At 41.4% G+C, this 21,042-nt stretch overlaps 1 protein-coding gene across 3 annotated transcripts in view; it reads right to left on the bottom strand.

The window, feature by feature from the left end:
* Positions 1-21,042, bottom strand: part of hdac4 (histone deacetylase 4) — a 123,663-nt gene that overhangs the window by 63,647 nt on the left and 38,974 nt on the right. For 2 of the 3 annotated variants that reach the window (XM_026144284.1, XM_026144287.1), the window contains one exon: positions 14,862-14,924. The exons of the other annotated variant lie outside the window; for it this stretch is intronic. In XM_026144284.1, coding sequence (XP_026000069.1) covers positions 14,862-14,924 — 63 coding nt within the window. Of the gene's footprint in view, positions 1-14,861; positions 14,925-21,042 lie in introns of those variants that run through there. 3 annotated transcript variants of the gene reach the window in all.

The following is a 21,042-nucleotide window of genomic DNA, read 5'->3' as shown; positions in this document are numbered from 1 at the left end:
GCATGCAGCATACTGTCCTATTTTTGCATATGTTCCCATGAATGTGCATGTACATACACGTGTGGATGTATGCGTGTGTAGCATGGTCTGTTCCTGTGTGTGCGTGTTTGCAGAAGCTATTTTTGAAGTTCAGTGTAGAATCCAGGAAGCCAATTTTGTTTGATCAGACAACCCACCTACACACCTGGCTGCGATAAAGGCCTGCCTTATCAGCTTGTTGTATAGTGTTGACGTCAAAGGCTTAGCTAAGCATCATGCAGCCATGACACTGATAACACCTAACGCTACTGATCCCAAACCGCAATGGCATACACGCACGCAAACAAACACCGTGTCATTTTTAGAACAGGGAGAATCTCCCTCGTACAGGCCGCTGACACATCGCGGCGAAATCAGCGTGCAGAGAAAAGCCGGGAGGGAAAGACGACGGTCAAAGAGCAGCAGCAACGATCTGACAACTTAACAAATGAAAATGAACAGCGGGGTGCGTGTAGTCGGCTTTGGAAAATGTTCGTTGGTCAACACCGCATACAAAAAGGACGACTTGTTTTCAGACCACTCATGCATTATTGGGCTTGTTTGGATGGACAACATAAGAAAGAAGCAATTAAAGCAAATTTGTTTTGTAATCAACAAAAGTCTTGAAATAAAGGAGCATGCTGCAGTGCCATATACAGCTCTTCACAAAGAGTTTCAACACAAACAGAACTTCTCTTGCTCCACACGGAGTTGTTCAAACCATGTTGTGGTGCCACAGCAGATGTTGTTTCCTGTTGTTAATATGTGTCTTATTGGGACTTTTGTCTGCTTCCTTAGTCACAAGGGATCACCACAGCAGATGGATCCACATATTTTATTTGGAAATATTTTACGTCAGCTGCCCTTCCCGCAGTCTCCCTCCTGAGCATTTGTGCCTCCTCCCCTCAGACTGCAGCTTTTTTGCATATTAAGCAAATGTAATAACAACTACATATGGGACTTCCACGTAAGACTCGCTGCCAAAATCACTGATGTCCGACAATAGCCAGCCAGCAACAATCAGGTCAAATACACAACAGGTTTGCATGCAGATACAGTAAGTGTTGCTTCTACCGAACTGCATCCTTGGGACTGCTGGATGTGACGAGTGCTCATCAAGTAAAACCAACTCATATTAGTCAAAGCCCAGAACCTTCATACAAGTTAGGCAATGAATTCCTGTGAAACTGGGCTTTTGCAGTTATTTAGAAGCCTTAGAGAGAAACAGACGAGGCAATAAGTGAGTGATTCACAGATAAATAACTATCTGCATCATAGTCAGTGTGCACATGTGTCTTAAATAATGCATGTGGCATAATGATCGCAAGGCATGCTGAAATACACAGTGTGGCAAGCAGGCAGACAGAACTGATGAATAAGTAATGGACGGTGTCCGACTCATAATGTACACACGAGAGCTGCTCACACACACACACACACACACACACACACACACACACACACACACACACACACACACACACACACACACACACACTAAACAATAAACGAACCTGTTCAAGCTCAGGAAGAAGAAAAGACACCGAGTCGTATTTTTGTACCTTGGTATGCTCTCGTCATCCCTCCTCCTCTTCATAGTGATGGGGGGCTTTGCTTTTTTCATCCATCTCCCCAGAGAACTCCAGACCCAACTTAAAATACTATGTCGTTTATTATTGATTTGAGTTATTTATAATACACACGCATACTCTCTTTGTAATCCCCCTTTACCTTCCCTTCTCTCCCCTTTAGCGTTCCCATTTAATGGCACACTGGGAAAATCTCAAAATTGAGGAACTAAATCTGAAACTTATAATAACAATACAATAATATATAATAACTAAAATTAGTATTACGAAGTATTTCAAAATAATATCAACACAGATTTAGTTAACGCCATGAAAGTCAAGAAAGGGGGCATCTTAGGTTTCCACCTGCTACAACAGGGTAACACCCAGTCTGATCCCAAACCCCCGGTCAGATTATTCTCTGGTCTCTAAGAGGACCCAGATAAACTATAAATAAACTAAAAGACAAAGTGCACTTGGCTAAAAGAAGCCTCCAAAAGTAAAATGGGGGAAGAAGCAGGTGAATTGAAGGGGGATGCAGATGGGTTGTAAGCCAGTCCCTCTGCAGAGCCCAGAACGTACTAGATATCAAAAGGGCCACTAGGATGGCAACAGAGGCAGCAGAATTTACAAGGTGGCAAAATATAGTGTGTATATATATTTTGTTGATATACTGGAGTGAACTGAATGTTGTCAGAAGTGACTGAGGTTTAAAAATGTTTACAGCGATTGATATCAGCTTCTTTTTACTGTCTATTGAACAGCATGTGGATACACATAAAAGCAAAAGTGACAGAAATCAATACCATCGCTATAAACCTGTGTGGTGCTGCCTTTCTTTGCATACACAAACACACAAATACACGTAAATATACACACATACGCTGACTGGACAAATCACAAGGAAGCAGCATCAGTTTTCTAAAACGTCTCGAGCTGCTGGTTGTATGGTTGTAAGATCCACTATGAATACATATACACAGTGAAATGATTTGTCATCCAGCAGAGATGTAACTTAAACGCTTCTAGCTGTGTTAGGCTGCTAACACAAACCTTATAGAGCTAAATAATTTATATGAGTGGGAGGCCTACAGAGATAAAATTATCCAGCCATATTGTAAAAGACACTCTGAGAAGAGCTGAAAGTGCAATGAAAGTTATTATTCAAAAATAAAATCATTGCATCCACAGATATTTCTTCTTCGGGCGATCGTGGCTCAAGAGTTGGGCGTTCGTCTTGTAATCGGAAGGTTGCTGGTTCGAGCCCCGGCTCGGACAGTCTTGGTTGTTGTGTCCTCGGGCAAGACACTTCACCCGTTGCCTACTGGTGGTGGTCAGAGGGCCCGGTGGCGCCAGTGTCCGGCAGCCTCGCCTCTGTCAGTGCGCCCCAATGCGGCTGTGGCTACAATGTAGCTGGCATCACCAGTGTGTGAATGTGTGTGTGGATGGGTGGATGATTGTGTATAGTGTATAGCGCTTTGGGGTCCTTAGGACCAAGTAAAGCGCTATACAAATACAGACCATTTACCATTTACTTGGTTTGTATCCAGAAGAACAATAATGATGAATCTCAGCTTTTCACTGTTTAAAGCTAAAAGCATTGTTTTTGGAAAAAGCTCGGGCCAAATGATGCCCACTGTACAGCCTGGATATGTGTGTGTGTGTGTGTGTGTGTGTGTGTGTGTGTGTGTGTGTGTGTGTGTGTGTGTGTGTGTGTGTGTGTGTGTGGGGGGGGGGGGGGTAAAGCTCCACAGAAATATAAATTCTGGCAGTTCTGAAGAACTGAAAACATCAAGGCTTAAAAACACCTTAAAAACGCAGCAAAGATAACAGAAAGAGAGGCTTCGAGCTGCCAGCTGCAGCGAGGAACTCCGTTCATTCATATTTTATACCGTCTCGCTCCATCTCAATTGTAATGCCTTCGCCGAGCTCACAGCAGACAGAGACCCATTAGCTTTCAGTGATGCTAAACTGAACTTATGAAAGACGTCAGCCCACCGCACTGCTCCCTGTGCTCTTACAATCACATGGGTCACAAGAACACCAACCGCTCAAATCTCAGACTCTTCATGAGCAATGAAGCTGTTGTTTACTACGGCCTTGTCAACAATGAAGAAAAAATAAAACCACAGACAAACAAACACAAAGATGACCACAGATGTAAATGGAGGATAAACAAATATCATCTTGTGGGGCTATATTAAGGACTTGTTGCCCTTTAAAAGGTTTTTTATTTTATTTCAAATACCTATTTATACTTCGTTTTTACTCTGATTATTTTCTATTACAGAAACTGTAAGCATAGAAGATTAGAGATATCTGATAAAGAGATACACAGATTAGAAAGTCTATTCTTGATATTCACTTTTTCAGTTCTACAAAACGCCCACCTCTCGTCTTTCTCGGCACCATCTTCTACTCTACTTAGAAAATTGGTGCAGGCAGAAAACCATTGTCTATTTCTTCTCTTAAATGAGTCTGCGGTAAAGTACAGTCTATCACTGACAGCCATGCCGTAGTCATTAGCCTGTGGGCTTATTTATAATGAACTCCTTTTCCAGGACCAAGGAAAGCTAACCTTTGGTTGTGATGGTGTCCTGGACAAATGGTAACAAATTCTTTGCGAGCAGAAAGCAAAGGTCTGAGCCCTGGAGTGGTCATCCATAATAGCTTCCAGAAGACTCTTCCAGAGCCATATATTTCTACTAAGGCTTTTAAAAGCCTTTACAAAACACACCTCTGCATTAATAAGTGAGTTTGACAGGAAGTGAAAGGGCAATGCATAGTTGGAGTCAAATGTGAAACATATCCATTTGCATATAAACAGACAAACACTACTTTTACAAATGGCTTTAAAGGAACTGGAGACTCTGATGTGGTAATTGATGAGAACTTAGAAAGAGGAGGGAAAAAAAAAAAAAAAAGAGTATTCGCAATACTGCCTGCTGATTATATCGCATTCTAGCGTGCACATGCTAATACGTTACCGTTCGAGTCTTTCTTAAACAGGCAGAGGGAAAGAGAGAGGGAAACCACAGCTGCAGATTAACAGAATCAATGCAAGACAAATAAAGTCTGCAGAGCTTGTTGGTTATGCCACAATCTGTATTCTGCATTCAAGTTGTGTTCAAGGCGGTGGTACCAACTCCCTATGTAAGCATGCTTTTCTTTGTGTTCAGGGACTTTTATATCTCTGACCACTCCAGGTTTAATCACAAACAATGCATTTTTATTTTTCCATTGCCCGCAAAGAGCAAACAGGCAAAATCATTTTGAAAAAGTCTCATTATTGATGCACTACGTCTATCCCACTCTTGAGCTTTTTATAGCTGCAGAAAAACAGTAAAAACAACCTATTTATTGACGGCAACAGGCCGTCTTATTGCTTAGCTGTCACACAACACACAAACAATGTTTCAGACCATTGAAGGCCAGATCACCTAATGAGCAGTGAAATCTCTCTCGTGCATAAAGTGCACAGGTTAAGCTATTTTTTATTATGATCCAAGAGAGCAAAGGTGGAAATGCTCATCAAGTACCTTCAGAAAGATATACTTTATATGCAGTCTATACTCACAGCCTGGCTGTATTCATTCAAGAGCCCCACAGCAGCAATAACACTTCCTTCATCTGCATGAAGCCACAATGCACATATTTGTACTTTTTCTACTGAAAGCAAATCAATACAACCTCAAAAGCTCCACCTTCCTCAGGGGAAGTTCACCCAGGCTGAACTTTCCCACAGAGTTGAACCATGGTGAACTTTGAGCGAAGATGCGACCCAAAGCGTCACAATCGCAGGAGACACCAAAAACCAAACACAGAATTTAGACAACTTTGCTCTGCCGAAACAGAAAGTCGTGCCCGGTGCAGACGGGTCATGGTTTATATAGCGGAGGCGTGACGATTTCACTGGACCGTTTTAAAATGTTTGTGATTTGGTCACAAAGTTTCCAGGCCTACCTTCAACTGTTCCTGTGGAATTTCCCCTTCAACTCTGTGACGTGAACAAACACACGAGGAAATAAAAACAAATTTTAAAAGTGTTACGATCAGGGTTGGTTCCCTTGTGATCAGAATGCAAAAGTAGAAAAACCATCATTAAAAAACGTTTCCATTTTGCTGTCCTGTAATACTACACAACCACACCTTCGCTGGCACTTCAAATCCCCACATCTCTCCTCTTCACCAATTCCCATTGTGCCCCAAAATGTTACTATCTCACATCAAAAATGAAGGTTGGGGTTTTTTTGTGGTTTATTTATGTATTCGTACACAAACATTGACTAACACAGCCTCACTCTTGAGACGTCTGGTAGGTTTTTGAAAGCCATGACAGTCAGCCGTAACAGGGCCAAATGCAATATTTATAACCTGGTAACATGGTAAAATCTTTCTCCCTATATGACATCCGCACAAAGTCTCATGCAGAACCTGCCGAGGCTGTCAGGATAATGGCACTGATGCAGACAAAGTAGGTTAAGGCAATGCCTGTTCTGCTGGAAGACGAAAACAAGTCTGGCTCGAAGCACTCCGCCATACTTTTTTATGCCCAAATGTGAAGAGTGTGTATGTGTGTGTGTCTCTTTAAGGGGGTTGACATGAAGGCCACAACCTCAGGCTATGTCTGTAAATATAATCAGGCTCTAATACACTGCCTTGTATTCCCTTTGTAACGCCTATCTTTCGCTCAGGATCAGATTTGATTTCACCTCATGCTCTCCGACAGCTTTAGGTTTGTTTTAGGATTCTGCCTTAAACTCGTGGCTGTATGCTCCGAGGACTTTATATCAGCCTCTAAGGAATATTAAAAATAGTTAAATTATTCTGTTCCGCTTGGGAAAAATAAGTCGTGACGAAGCAAAGGGCAGAGGATTATATCTTAGCTCATCTGAAGTTTCAGAGAACCCATTGGAAAAATCTCCTGAGCATCGTCTTTGTTAGTGTGTGTGTGTGTGTGTGTGTGTGTGTGTGTGTGTGTGTGTGTGTGTGTGCGTGTGTATTTCTGCTAGTGATGGTGGTTAAGCAGAAAAGTAGCAGCTGCCCACCAGCTCCTGCCTACACCAACCTGGCACCAAGCAGGGGAATCCATGCCAGGTCAGGGAGTGACAAGGATGGGGAGGGGGTTGGTAGGTGGCTCTGGGGGCCCATATGGGGGGCTGGAACCAGGACCCGACAGCCTTGTGGGTTCCCTGGTGAGCATGTACGTATTAAACAGGTGGCCTTCGGTTAGGAATTAGGAAAAGGTGTGGACTCTAAGTGACACTGCTGGGATCTAGGACTAAAAATTCACAAGGTTATAATGTTCCGTTTATTTATCTGTGACCTACGTCCTCAGTTTAAATGGATGACTCAGTCTTGAAATTGTATGTTTTAGTGCTTACACTCATTGTGATTAAAAAAAAAAGAAAAGGGTAATGTGATGATAATGTGTGGCGATACTTCAAAGGTTTTCCTGAGGGGAAGTTTGTTTTCCTAATGAGTTCTTCAGCATACAAAAGCAAAAAACATGAAAGGATGTGATGACAGGATGTCGTACGGAAGAGAAATGAGAAGTTAACGAGCAGAATGAAAGAAAGAAATGAGGTTGTACCACAAGCAAATCTGACCCATTGTGACGTAAAGCATGTTCCTTTACATTAACAGAGTGGGAGCTAACACCAACACACAAAACAACAATGTCAGGATTAAGGTCAAGCATACACTCATGCGCAGATACACGAAACTCTCTGTTCCAGCGAGTAGGGAGGGAGGCAGCAGGGGTCTGGCTGGCAGACAAGTGTCTGGTCATGGTGACCTACACAAGTGGTGTCCTCTGGAACACACCTCGCTCTCCATCTCTGGCTTTTCACCACCAACCCTTTCCCTCTTTCGGCTGCGTTTCCACTCTCTTCTGTCCTTGCTTTGCTGTTATTTCCAAATTTGCACTAAATTATTGGAATTCAGCATCACTGAAGGGAGAACATTTCTGCGGGGTTAAGGTTGAGGTTAGCGATTTAGCTGTCAGCGGTTAATTCTAGGAAATGCATTATGCCAATGAGCATCCTGTGCATGTGCAGAGAGATGCAGATGCAGAGGGGGAAAGAATTTGGTGTAGTCCAAAAATGTTTCTCTCCACTTTTTTTCTGATTTCCTTTCCAGAGTTTTGAAATGGTAATGAGGCTGCTGGTATTTGCATAATGTGCCTTTCCTCGTTCCTCTTTTTCTACTTATCCAGGCTCTCTTCTACTCAAATTGCGGTTCTCCTGCCTCTTACCATCTCCTTTCATTGCATTTATTCTTCTCCTCCCACTAACCTGCTCTCAGGTTCTTAAGTGCTCATAGATTATTGACAACTCTAAATAAAGATACGATAAGATAAGCAGTTCAGCCAGACAACAGGAGCTGACCAACAGGTCTGCCACTTCCTGTGTGAACAGCTCCTCGTTCTTAGCAGGCTTGCTCAAAGCCTCTCATTCAGCTCAGCCCTAATATCAGCACTGTGCAGACGGAAAATGGACACTGCACAAAGCCTTAAGACTAAAAAACTGAAAAGGAAAAAAAGAAATACTGCTGTCAAATTTCTTGCCGATTACGACGGTGCATGCCAGGCAGGCAGTGATGAAAGGAGCCATAACGAAGTCCTTCTGTGAGCTACAAAAGCATTTCTGGTCTACATAATCTGTCACTTCTGCTCCCACTTTACTCTTCTATTTTCCATCCTCTTCTCTCAATTTGTCTTCCTCTCTCCTCCTCCTTCCTCATCACTTCTCTCACCTTCCCCTCCCTCCTCCTCGCTCCCTGCAGCGTCTGTGCTCTGACAGTTATGTGTGAGTGGAGCGTGGGCTGCTGCTAATTTGTGCAGAGTGGGAGAAAGCTGTTTTGGCTCACCGAGGGGGGGAAAAAAAAAGCCCAGTTTAGCCTATATGATGGGATGGATGGATAGATAAGCCAAACTAAGCACAAACACACACACAAAAAAACTCACTTAATACACGTTTGTTTAGCCTGTAATTTTCACATCCTTGTCTAATGTCACATGTGCATTTACTGATAGAAGCAGCTGCTCAAACCTACATTCACATCCAAAGTGTGGAAGTGACTCTGGAAGGTGCAGACTTCTGTTCCTCTTACAGTACCTCCTCCTGGGTGCAATTTAGTCATCCTGATTAATATGCACCCAAATCTGTTTCTATCAGAGTCTTCCTCATTATCTCCCTCATTTTTAAATTTCAGTAGCATTCATCATGTCGCCTGATTGACTCAAATTTTGATCTGAAACTTTAAAAAGAAAGAAAATGCACAGTCACAGACTTGTGGCTTTAAGGTCGGCACCACTCACTGATGCTGTTAGCATCTCATTAAGGTCTGTGTTGAAATGGACTTTGCAGAATCAAATAAACACACACACACACACACACAGAGGAAGTGTTACTGTTGCTCTTGGCACCCACTTAATTAATTCTAACACATCGTATGAATGTGTTAATAGACCATTGTACTGTACCTATTCCAATAAAATGCTGTTGTCCTTTTTTTGGCAGGCATTTAAACATTTAGTTATTCTTAGGGTTGGAACAGTCTCCACATTTTCAAGTGAATTTATTCAGCATCTCAGTCCAGCGAGTTAACTGTGGAAATACAACTGTACTAGCTTTGAAGAGAACCGGTTAATCTTCCATCTATGGCGGATCCTTTGTGGTATACACAGTATGGGTGGCTGCAACCTGTGATGAAACACTATTTCTGTGTGCTGCCCACAATGATGGTATCATGACAGCAGTTTTGCAATACTCGATGCTCTGCAAGAAAATTATCTACAATACATCAAATGTCTTAATGAAAAAAAAAAACAACCTCTGAAAGTGCAAAAAAGCAGGAATTCTGCATTTTTCACTGCCCTTTGTTGTTAGTGTGCGTACTATCGACACTATTCAACATCAATTTTGTGGCAGTTCAGTTAATCGGATCTCTGATTTTCTTTTTATTTAGTTTATCCTTTTTACAGCTACTTCCCTTCACTTTAACCTCATTGACTTGATAAGCACCCCAATGAAGAGCCATGAAGTACTGACTCCTGCAAGTCAAATTATCAATGGAATCTGCTATGAGTACCTGTGTATTTCAATAAAAACAGTCAAAAGAGGCACCGTGTCCTCTCTGTGCTGCCTCCCCTTTCATCTCACCCACCAACCGGCCCAGCAGATGGATGCCTCTCCCTGATGCTGGTTCTGCCAGGTCTCTTCCTGTTAGACAACAGATCTTCCTTCCTACCATCGCCAAACTCTTTCTCACAGGGAATTGGTGTAATATAACTGAAATATCATCACAAGAGAAAGTAATGTAATATAATGCCCTAGAAATATTTTTTCCACTCTAAATACACTGTGGGACATTTTGTGTACAGCTTCTCAGCATTTAAAGTGTAATGTACATTGTAATTTATGGAGCCAGTCACACAGATGTAGAGACCAGTTGGAGACCACCTTACAACCACCACAAGAGGAAAGAAATGAGCATTTGCTATAGTCACATGTAGTTTGTATGGAAGGTACTAACTTGTCTAACAGTTGTGAAACAGGAGACTGTGGTCCAAACTAGAGATGGCACGATACCACTTTTTTATGTCCGATACCGATACCGATATCATAAATTTGGATATCTGCCGATACCGATATGAATCCGATATAATGTTTTTTAATCAACAAAACTGTTTTTTAAATATCTTGCTGCATTTTGTATAAGTTCATACTCAAGTTTAAAACAACAACTACACTAAAGCTATTCTGTTATACCTGTATGCAAAAAAAAAATTTCATAGTTCAGCAATACTGATCAATCTAATAAACTTAAACCTGCACCATCCTCCCTATTCTGGTATTTTAAAGAGTACTTAGCATAAATATTAAGCAACCTAACTAATAGGGTTCCAACTCCCAGCAACAACAAAAATAAATAAATAAAAAATAGGGAACCACCCCTCACGCTCCACCTCATGATGCTTAATCGACGTAATCAACCTTAATTTGATGCAGTGTGAAAAAAATGCACAGAAATCAATTATTTTTCAAGAAATATTAAATAGATTCAACATCTTTCTTCAACAAAATTGCAGACTGCACAGATGGTACCTTCCCAAAGGAAAAAGTACTATAGCTTATTAGGGTATATATATTAGACTTAATAGTCACTATATACAGTAATTGACTTCTATTCATTTTACATCAAATTAAAACTTTGGGTGTCAGATAATTATTTATTAAAAGCTCGACATTTTAAATGAGAATAAGAAAGAAAAGTATGTCTTTGTACCCCTTTTCCCTGTTAATGCCCTATCGGCCCCCCTGGCTAAACTTTGCTAGATCCGCCCCTGCACAGTTACCAGCGTCAGCTACGTAGAAAAAGATCCTGGAGTAGAAAGTAATATTAAATAAATTCTAACAATAGCTGATCAAGCTTAAACGTGCTGCTGTTGTTCAGCCGCTGGTTTCCTCTTTCTGGTGCAAAGTGGGCCAAAAGCAAACTAGAGACATGGACTCAGAAAAGCCGATCAGCTGATCGTTAAGCAGTTTCATCATTGAAGTAGCAGCAAGAAGACGCAGTCGCTTGTTAAGCTTAACGCAGGAATGCTTTACAAACATTCAGAGATGGACTTACACACTTGCTTTACTTCTCTCGGGGATAACTTTGTCGGAGATGAAATGCTGGGTTGCTAGTGAAGCTCCACATGCTATCCAGACCACCGACAGGTCCCGCATGCCACAGCCGCTCTATCACGTGATGCATACTGCTCCGACGTGCTAACGTTCTGAGGTGAGTTACGGCGTGTTGCAAGTTTTGTGAGGTGCTTTCGTGATATTTAATGGATCGGATTACATTTTTTATTTTTCTCCGATATCCGATCCAGTAATTTAGGTCAGTATCGGACCGATACCGATACGTAATATCGGATCGGTCCATCTCTAGTCCAAACTAGAAATGGAAATCTTCCACCTTCTGAAGTTTCACCTTTGGAAAGGTAAGTCACATTTTTAAAAAAAGTTTTAAAGTGCCCACTTTCCAGTATGTGTCATGTCTTTTTCAGTTTTACTGCGACTCGGTTTGCAAGTGCGTGGGCGCCTTCCGTCTTCTGTAGGAAGTGCAGGCGTCCGAGGCAATCAGTTTTTTGGTGCAGCATTCTCTTTGCAACCACTTGCCAACCAATCAGGAAAACCAAATTTTTTCTTAGAAGCTGGAGGTTACCAGGTGGTCATTTACTGGTCTGTAAGCTTGTGTCAGTGAGGTCTTATTGATATTTCAATTTATAGCAATTTGTATGGAGGAAGTGACTAAAGCCTTGAAATAAATTCAAACAATTTATTTTTTAACTGCTTCTTTGTTGATATGGTGACAAACATGAGTCATACCACACACAAAAAAATAGTGCCTTTAAGAAACTACTTTCACTTCTTTCATATGACACAGGGTTAGTTTCTCTTCTCCATTTTTGTGAATGTCAATGTATCATTACACAGTGATGCGATTTTGTATATAACACAGGTTTAACCCCCATTGGTCCTATCCACCACATGAGAAAGGGGTCAAAGGTTAATCCCTGCTTGTCACTATTAGCAGAGAACACAGGCTACAGTGGAGCTCTAACACTTTCTACAAATCTCAGACTTGCAGTACATTAATAAGTTTCACATTTACTTCCCCTTTCAGTTTGCTCACTCGCCCACACGTTCATATTCTTTCTGTTTCGCTCTCTCATTAGGGAGTCAGTTAAAGACTTGTAAATGTCAATATCATTAAGTTCATTTCTCTCCATATTATAGATACCAGCTCAACAAAGGCAGGCATCTAGCCCAAAGTTAACCGAGGAGTAGAGCAGGAGGGGATAAAGTGTGTTGGTCTAATGGGGTATAATTTTGTACATGCATTATATTATGCTCCAAGCTCCAATAAACGCATAATTACACCAAAGCTTTCTTGCAGACATCAAATTTTATGGAAGACTAAAACTTTCTAGATTTACAGCTTTGCTAAGAAACTCTAAAAACACTCTATTTCAATTTCATTCATAAAGCAGGGGTTTTAACATTTTTTTATACTTAAATGAAAACTAAAATGAAACTTGAAAGCCTCTGAGAGCCACTTGTTGTTTTGGGTTTTATTAAATACATGGATGTAGGCAGTCGGTTGAGTTGTTTTCGTGTCTCCTGGACTGACTCATTGCTGGTGAGATCAAAGCAGAGGCCTTACAATCCGGAGGATTCATAGTTCTTCTTGTCACTGAAGTTAGTCCTTTACAATCACTCTCGTGCTTTGTATTTGGCACCAGTAAGCTTTCCGCCTCAAAGTACTGCGGGATGGATACCAATCTAAAGATCACGAATGCCTAAAACTTCTGCACCATTGTCTATGTGCATGCGTCTGTCTGTGTGTTTATGCCATTACGTGGGTCACCACTGCAGGCAATGAAACATACTATTAGCAGACTACAGCTCCGAGCCTTGGCACCCATATCTGTGACATCACTGCTGCATCAGCATTTCGTCCTGCCACATGGGACAAACATACCGCTTGTGGGTTGATGACATGCTTATGTGGCGCGATCATCCTACGTTCCAGTCAACAAGAAGATGAAGTTCCAACCAAATTTGCTTGTGCCACGTGCACTTTCACGTAAATGCACATGAAGTGACACACGCAGAGCGAATTCTAAACGGAGTCTGTCACTGAATAGCAAATTGTCATGTACTAAAAACAACACGCAACGTCAGCTAGTGGAAATGATTGCATGGCTGGGCCTAAATGATAAGTTCCCTCATAATCAGACACTGACAGGGTGTACTCTTAAGCCACATATTAGCAAGCAAGAGAAACCTGATCACCTCTGAGCATTAATGTTCTGTAATCACCTGTGGTGTACACCACCCAAAGACAAGACTGGATCAATTGCTCAGCTCTCAGTAAACACATGTAAGATGTACACCACTGAATTAATTGTACTGGATAACCTGTTCAACTGCTCATTACTGAACAGGTTTAGATACTCATTATCCAAGTATCTAATCAGGTAATCACATGCCAGAAACTCAGCGCATGTGCACACGCAGACACTGTCAACATGACCTGCTCAAGTTCAAACAGAGCAACAGAACAGAGAGGAGAAAAGTGATTTAATTTACTTTGAACGTGGCATGGTTGTTGGTGCCAGAAAAGCTGGTCTGAGTGTTTCAGAAACTGCTGATCTGCTGGGATTTTCACCACATAACCATTTCTACGATGATCCAACACAGAGAAATGATCCAGTTAGCAGCAGCTCTCTGGGTGAAAAAGCCCCATTGAGATAAGAGGAGATTATCCAGACTGTTTCGAGCTAATAGGAAAGCAACACGAACTCAAATAACCACTCGTTACAACCAAGATACGCAGAAGAGCATCTCTGAACACACAAAACGTCTAACCTTGAAGCAGATGCGCCGTAGCAGCAGAACACCACATCATGATGGTTTTGAAAGAGGAATGGAAGAAGCTATGTATGTCCACTATGAGCGACCCTCTTTGAACAGAGGCGGTGGTTTACGGCACAAACTGTCTGCCATCTATAATCCAGTTTTGAGATTCCTTCCCAGACGCCTTAACGCCCGCTCATATCCTGGGCCTTCTGACCTCAGAAAATCCCATGATAGGGTGGGGCTTGGCTGACTGTGGCCTACACCCGTTTTCACACCTTGGCTCATGTGATTAGGTAGAGGATCATGGGGGGGGGGGGGGGGTCCACTGTCCCTCTTTGGGGGGGGAAACTCCCACACGGCTTAAATCTAGGACTCCACCATTTGACCCTAGAACTGAAGAAGCTTCTCGAATGAGAGGTGAAATATCTTCAAGCAACTTAAAGAAGTCCAGACGCTTTTCTTTCCAAGCTCCTTAGACTACGATGACCATGACTGAGAACCTTCACAGACATACCACACCGTGTGCTTCTCCTGTAAACCAAGAACAGGAAACTGAGGCTAACCAGCCCCCCTGGTACCCTGGTACCCAGCCCCCCCTGGAACCAACAGTTTGGATGGTGGTGTAATGAATTTTGGGGATATTTTCCCTGCAAACTTTTTGGCCCCTTATTACCATTTGAGAGCTTGGTTTAAATGTCATCGACTACCCGGGTATCATTTCTGACCAACCTGTAAAAACCTGTAATAAAAATTTATACGGTGAATCCAAACAATGACAAGACTGATCCAAGCCATCAACACCGATCCAAACACAGTTCACACACATGCAGTTACACAGACAAATAAGCCCTACCAAAATGGTTGTGTGCCGTTGGTTTAATAAGTTCCAGAGGCTTCTCCGTGCTGGTTAATCCACCTGTCGGAGAGAAGGAAAAGTTGGGCTAAATATGGTCTTTAATGTGGCAACAAAATTAACTTTAAAATAGAATTCAAAATTAATTCTCAATTTGGCATGGACTGTGCAGGATTGGATTAAGTTAAGTAGGATTAATTTCAGTCATCTTTGCAAGCCCTCATTAGTGAGAGTATTAATATTTATATTGGGATGCTTATGAAATTAGCATTAGTGAAATCTGAGAAGAAAAGTACTGAAGATGACTTAAAAGCATTCACAAGCACAATGTCAAAGTCTCTTCTTAAATGGATCAGTCTTCAGGCTTTCTTAATCTGGCTTCATTGCTACAGATATCTGCTCAAAAGAAGGCCTGCTGTACTTATGACTGCACTTATCAATATGTCAGGAGATTTTAACAATGTTTCCGGCTTCTTTTAGGAATCCAAACTGCATGATGTAGTACAGAAAGCTGGAAGTCCAGAACTAGACTTAAGCCTTGTCCATTACACGTCCTCCATGCCAGGCCCCTGTCGTATGATGGAGTGCATGTGTAATTATTAGCTGCATGTGATAATAAAACAATTAGCAACTGATTCAGTCATGGACTAGCCTTTAAAAAATGTAATAAAAGAGAATTCAGTAATTTCCAAAACTCTACATTTAATTGGAAACTAATTGGAAGACAACAGCTGCTGAAACTGAGGACTGGATCTGTGCAACAGCTTTCAAAACACATGAGAGACGATGAATACATTTGAGATTTGAAAGGAAGATTTCCTGGTTTTTAAAGAGCTTTCCCCGCACCTCCACTCTTGTCTGAATTTCAGCTGCTCAACAATTTACAGCTTACTTTGTTTCTAATTTACTTCTACTTGATAGTTTCAGGACATACTGAGGAAGTTTTCAATGAGTACGTTTTGCACCCAGAAACTTTCTTTTTGTACTGTATCAGGTGTAGAATGAGACAATAAAATCCTCCCCAGAAAAGAGATTCGTGGGTGTCAGTATATTTCTCCACAACCTTTATATAAATCATTAAGCATTAAAGGTGCCTTCACAGATGTGTGAGTTACTCATGCCATATACACTAATGTAGTTCTAATATCATTTAGCTTTAATATCTTTTTTCACTCTTTAGCCTGGATAATTTCGCACACACATTACATATAGTTTATTTACATTTTACACATATCCCTTTTTTAAAAAAACACAGGTTTTTTTCCTGTATTCCCATTTTTACTGCTGCTAACATATATTTCTAAACTGTATTTATTATCCATTTAAAAAGACTTTGACCTACTATCAGGTGCTAAGACCTTGAAAAAAGAAGATTATACCATGTACTGTAGTTGCAGCAAGAGCAGTGTGGTCAAGAAGTATGGGGATTTTTCTCACAGTGTGTGGGAGTGGGGCTCTAGTATGCTGGGCTTATAAATGAAATAGTGAAAGTGAAGCAGTGCCGACTCTCAGCTTTCACGTCAGTGTATGTAGTGAATTGTAAACCCTTTTGTTCACTGTTGTTAGAGGCAAGTTAAACATAAACTTATATCAAGCAAACATCACATTTAATCTTCCATTATTCATAACAGCCCTCCAACATTTATCAACAGATATTCGAGCTCTTCTTCTGTGTACTGCAGCCTTGTTTAGCAAGTGATTCACAATATCAGTCACACTGGCATCAAGTGACAACAGTGTTATGTTTTATTTCATGACTAAGTTATATGAGTTCAGTACAGGGATGTGATCACCAACACTTACTGACTGTACAGGACACACAGAGTTATAATTAGCCTGCTGGACTGAATTTTAAGAAGGCAGCTAATATACATTTTAGAGCGTTTCCAAGGTTACCTCAATGAAGAAATTTCAGCTTTTGGGCGACACCGTCAAACGGCAAACAGTTTATGCTTGCTTTTACAAACTGTCACTCTGGCGCTCCGTGGTCTTGAATTCAAGCTCTTGTGCTGAATACAAGCTTGCTGCCATATTTCTACTCAGCTTCGTTCAGCCTACATTAGTTTATCTTTAAGACTGGCAGCTGGTATGCATGGTGGGGTCAGTAATCCTGCAATTATCACCACTTTTGGGAAGCAAACTCTTAGAATGTAGTAAATGTCTAACTTTGTCTATACTCAGTGGGTGCGAGCACAAACACAGCAGGCTGTCAGAGTTAAAAATGTGTGCCAGACGAGCAAAAAACGACGAAAACTGACACACGATATAAAATCGACAATGCTTAGCAAATTTGAAAAGCAAATAGTAAGTGTGAATGGAAATCACAACATCAAAAAAATGTTCATCGTTTTCTTGAATCATTGGAGACAGACATGCGGAAAGAAAAGAGAAAGTGTGGAAGAAAAGGAAAATGTGAAAGGAGACCAAGTGCTGTGGCCACATGATCGAGCAGCAGTACATGACATACCCACAACTACTATGGATTTTGTTTTTCTGGGTTGCTAGGCACTATTTTGAGCCTAAGCAGACTGTCCTATGACTAATACATGATGAAGGGAAGGGCTGAATTAAATATTCATATCGCACATACAAACACAGTAAATGCATTTCTTGAATTCCTGGGCAACGCCGGCTTCCTTTGTGTGTTTAACAGAACATATTGAAAAAGAAAAGACACAAAACTAAAGAGAAGAGAAGCTTTGAATAGACAGAGTATTATAGGAAAGCTGTGTGTGCACACGTGTGTGTGTGTGTGTGCGCTTGTGCGCGCATGTCAGTAGGATGGCAGTGGCAGATGGCAGAAAGATGACACCAGAGCTTGATGGGCAAGAGACAGGCCACACTTAAACACACACAAAGGAAGATTTGAACGTGTGAGGGGCTGTTATACATCTTCCCTCTGTTACGCTAAATTCCACCACCTCATTTTAACCTCTTTGCCTTTGGCCTCATGGAAACTCTGTGTATGACTTTCTCTTTAATATATGCAGAGATGTGTATAACAGCCTGATTTTAGCCTGAAAAAGAAGTCATGGGGTGGTGCTTTAAGATCGGCAGACAAAGTGGGAGCTGTGCATGACAGTTAAGGTCTACTTTTACCTGGTATAGTGTGTCGTAATGGGGGGAAATCTATGCTGCAAGATTTTATGACTCTTTATCTGCCACAACGATCAGCAACACAAATGCTGTTCACCTTCAGTTTTTATTGTGTCTTGGTCAGAGCAGTTTTACAGAAGTCGATTTTTATGTGTGACTGGAGGAAGTGACTTAAAAAGGAAGACAAATATAAGGCTCAGAAATGTGTGTAATTATCTGCATGTGCAGAGGAAATGTATTTCGCGGAAACCAACCAGCTTCATTGGGTTGTCGACTATGACCGGTATGACCTCTTAACGCCTGAGCGGGAAGACGGGTCAAGAGCTTTCTGCCATAACACGCAGTGATGAGAGAAGGTCTCCATGGGAACCAGAACAAACAAATAGGCAGAAAGAGAGAACGTGTTGTTTTAAACCTGGTGTTTGCAATACTCATGGCACTACCCTTAAATAGCCTGAATATCTCGGCTCAACAAGCAGTCACAGTGCTTGTTGTTAATGTATTTTCCAGCACAACAAATGACATAGTGTTGTGCAGAAACTGATAAAAGCCCAAAGTAAACATGACATAGGAACACTTGAGGAAGGTTAGTATTGTTAATGAGATTATGGGTTGGAACAAAAAACAAACAAAAAAAACCAGCAGTAATTAAATCTTCATTTGAGTCGTCTCCCATTCTTTACATTCTTATTTAGGTTTTGCGTGTTAAATTATATTGTTCATTTTCTTAGAACAGGCACATCCACGAAGCACAGGATAAACACCTGGTGTTTCTGGGAAAATGTGTGACGGCAATGATGTTGCCAAAGTTTAATTTTCTTACAATTATGATTAAAAAAATAAAATAAAAACATATCGACAAGTCACAGGATTACACATGTGGGGATAAACTCAACCGATGAATTGAGGTTGGATTGTTGATATGACAAAACAGGCTACTTGAGGGCATTTCCTGTTATCAGGAAATTATCAGTAAATCAAAATAATCAACAAACAGACTGACAATAAACCTCAGATCTTAACTCGACAATCTGACTGAATCACCATTATATCGGTTTATAGCTTTCATTGTTTAAAAGGCCATTAGCAAGTCCAGTTTTTCCTTTTGTATCAAGCATACATGATTATTAGCCCTGCATAACATTACATTACATTAAAGCACTGATTGGTAGCAAGAAGATAAAAGAGATTAATTTTATGTGCCGAGCAAAGCACACAGAACTATGTTTTAGGTGTCGTGTTAGATAGATGCTGCATACGCACATTCAAAGAGCACCTTCATCTGACCGTGTATTATAGATATGCTTTCAAATTCTGTCTTGACCTCTGATGTCCCTTAGACACAAAAATTGGAACGCCAGTGTTCTAGCTAACCAGGTCCAATATGTCCTACTTTGCTCCTGATTTACTTTCTCCAAAGGCCAGCATTAATCAATCGAGTACCTATATCGAGTCCATTGGAGAAGATACCAAGTGCTACCTGCAAAATTGCCTGCCAAGCCCTTTAATTCATTTTAAGGAGGGCACTTATCCATACTGTCCAAATAACACATCAGTTGTGTCAGAGTTTTATTGAACAGTTGTCCTCTCTACAGTACAACTATTATCTGCATTTACGGTGGTTAAAAGAGCTAAAGTTCAAGAGAGACGAGGCAAAGAGGTTCGCCACCACTCACAGCTCATTCGGTGGTCCGAGCTCTGGCTCAGCTGCTGAACAAATGGGAAGAGGAGCACTCGAAACGGCTTAATTATTTATTTTGTTATGACACATTTTGTGTCACCAGTATTTAGAGGATGTGCTTGTTGTGCAGCATAATGCACAAAGCGTTATTAAAGTAAGTAATGTCCTGCGGGGTGTTAATGCTGTGCATAAGTTATATGTGTTATGTGTATGTAATGGATTATTTTAAATGTGCAGACCTGTGACCTTTGCCATATGCATACCTCCTAGCAAAGACTGACCATACTCCTCAGAGACAAGTAGGAATACAGAGTACATACGGTATGTAAAAATAAATCTGACATAAAATTTAAAAAATACATGTGTGCCCGTAAGCTCAGGCAGGAAAATGATTCGCTCTCTTTCCTTATGTCATATTCCTTTTGTAAAAGCCTAACAGCCTTCCTTGTGGACAGACATACGTGATCGCCACATGGAAAAGGAAGAGGAGGAGTGCCAAGTTACCGATGGCTGGCAGAAGGACAAGTTGGCTCCGAGGCCAACAGGAAGCAGGAGTGCCTGGTTCAGTGGATACACACCCGGTGTACTAAGCTAAGGGGAGAGCCCTTCCACAGCGTAATAAGAGAAGCACAAAGAATACATGAACATTCATAAGAACACATAAGACAATGTGATGACATTTACACACCCATCTCGCACACACCTTTCCTCCCGCTAGACCAAAGGTGTCAAACCTGCCTTGTTCAGGGCCGCTTCTCTGCACCATTACCATACACGCCAACCTGTCTAGTCCACTACAACTCAGTCTGGTGTATTCTGAGCCCTGCCACCCTCTACTCTGCCAACTATGCCATTCTGTCTGCCGAGGCTCCACCAAAACTGCCCTTCTGCTACAACCAAACTCCGAGCCAGTCCGAGAGGGTGCCAGCAACGCCAACCTGTCATCGCCACTCTAAACCGCAAGATAATCTGCTGGGAAGCCAACATATGAGGAGACTCAATCCAAAATGAGATCTCAATCATGTGACTGAAAAAATGACTTTCCATGGAAACTTGCAGTTTCTGTATTTGGTAAGGAAGCTTCTTTTCTTCCCCCTTTCCTTGACATCAGCTTTATTTAGGAGATTAGCTTATAGTGTATGTGAAGCAGTCTCCAGCTAAAGGGTTTTATCCATTGTTTGCTCATACTGTCTAAAATGACCTGTATAATTAAAGAGTCACAGGACAGGTCAAACCAACATGACTCCTGAGCTTAACAAGAAGTCACCAGCTGTAGAATCAGCCACTTCTGTGTGGAAAAACATCCTGCTCCTCACATAAAGGGTCTTGAATAATCAGGCCCCATATTATCTTAATATAGTACCATATCTCCCTATTAGAGCACTTCGCTCTCGCTCTGCAGGC

Source organism: Astatotilapia calliptera, chromosome 16 (assembly GCF_900246225.1).
Source record: "Astatotilapia calliptera chromosome 16, fAstCal1.2, whole genome shotgun sequence".
Classification (NCBI taxonomy): Eukaryota; Metazoa; Chordata; class Actinopteri; order Cichliformes; family Cichlidae; genus Astatotilapia; species Astatotilapia calliptera.
Note: the sequence above shows the minus strand (reverse complement) of the source record. Positions and strands in the feature narration are given on the sequence as shown.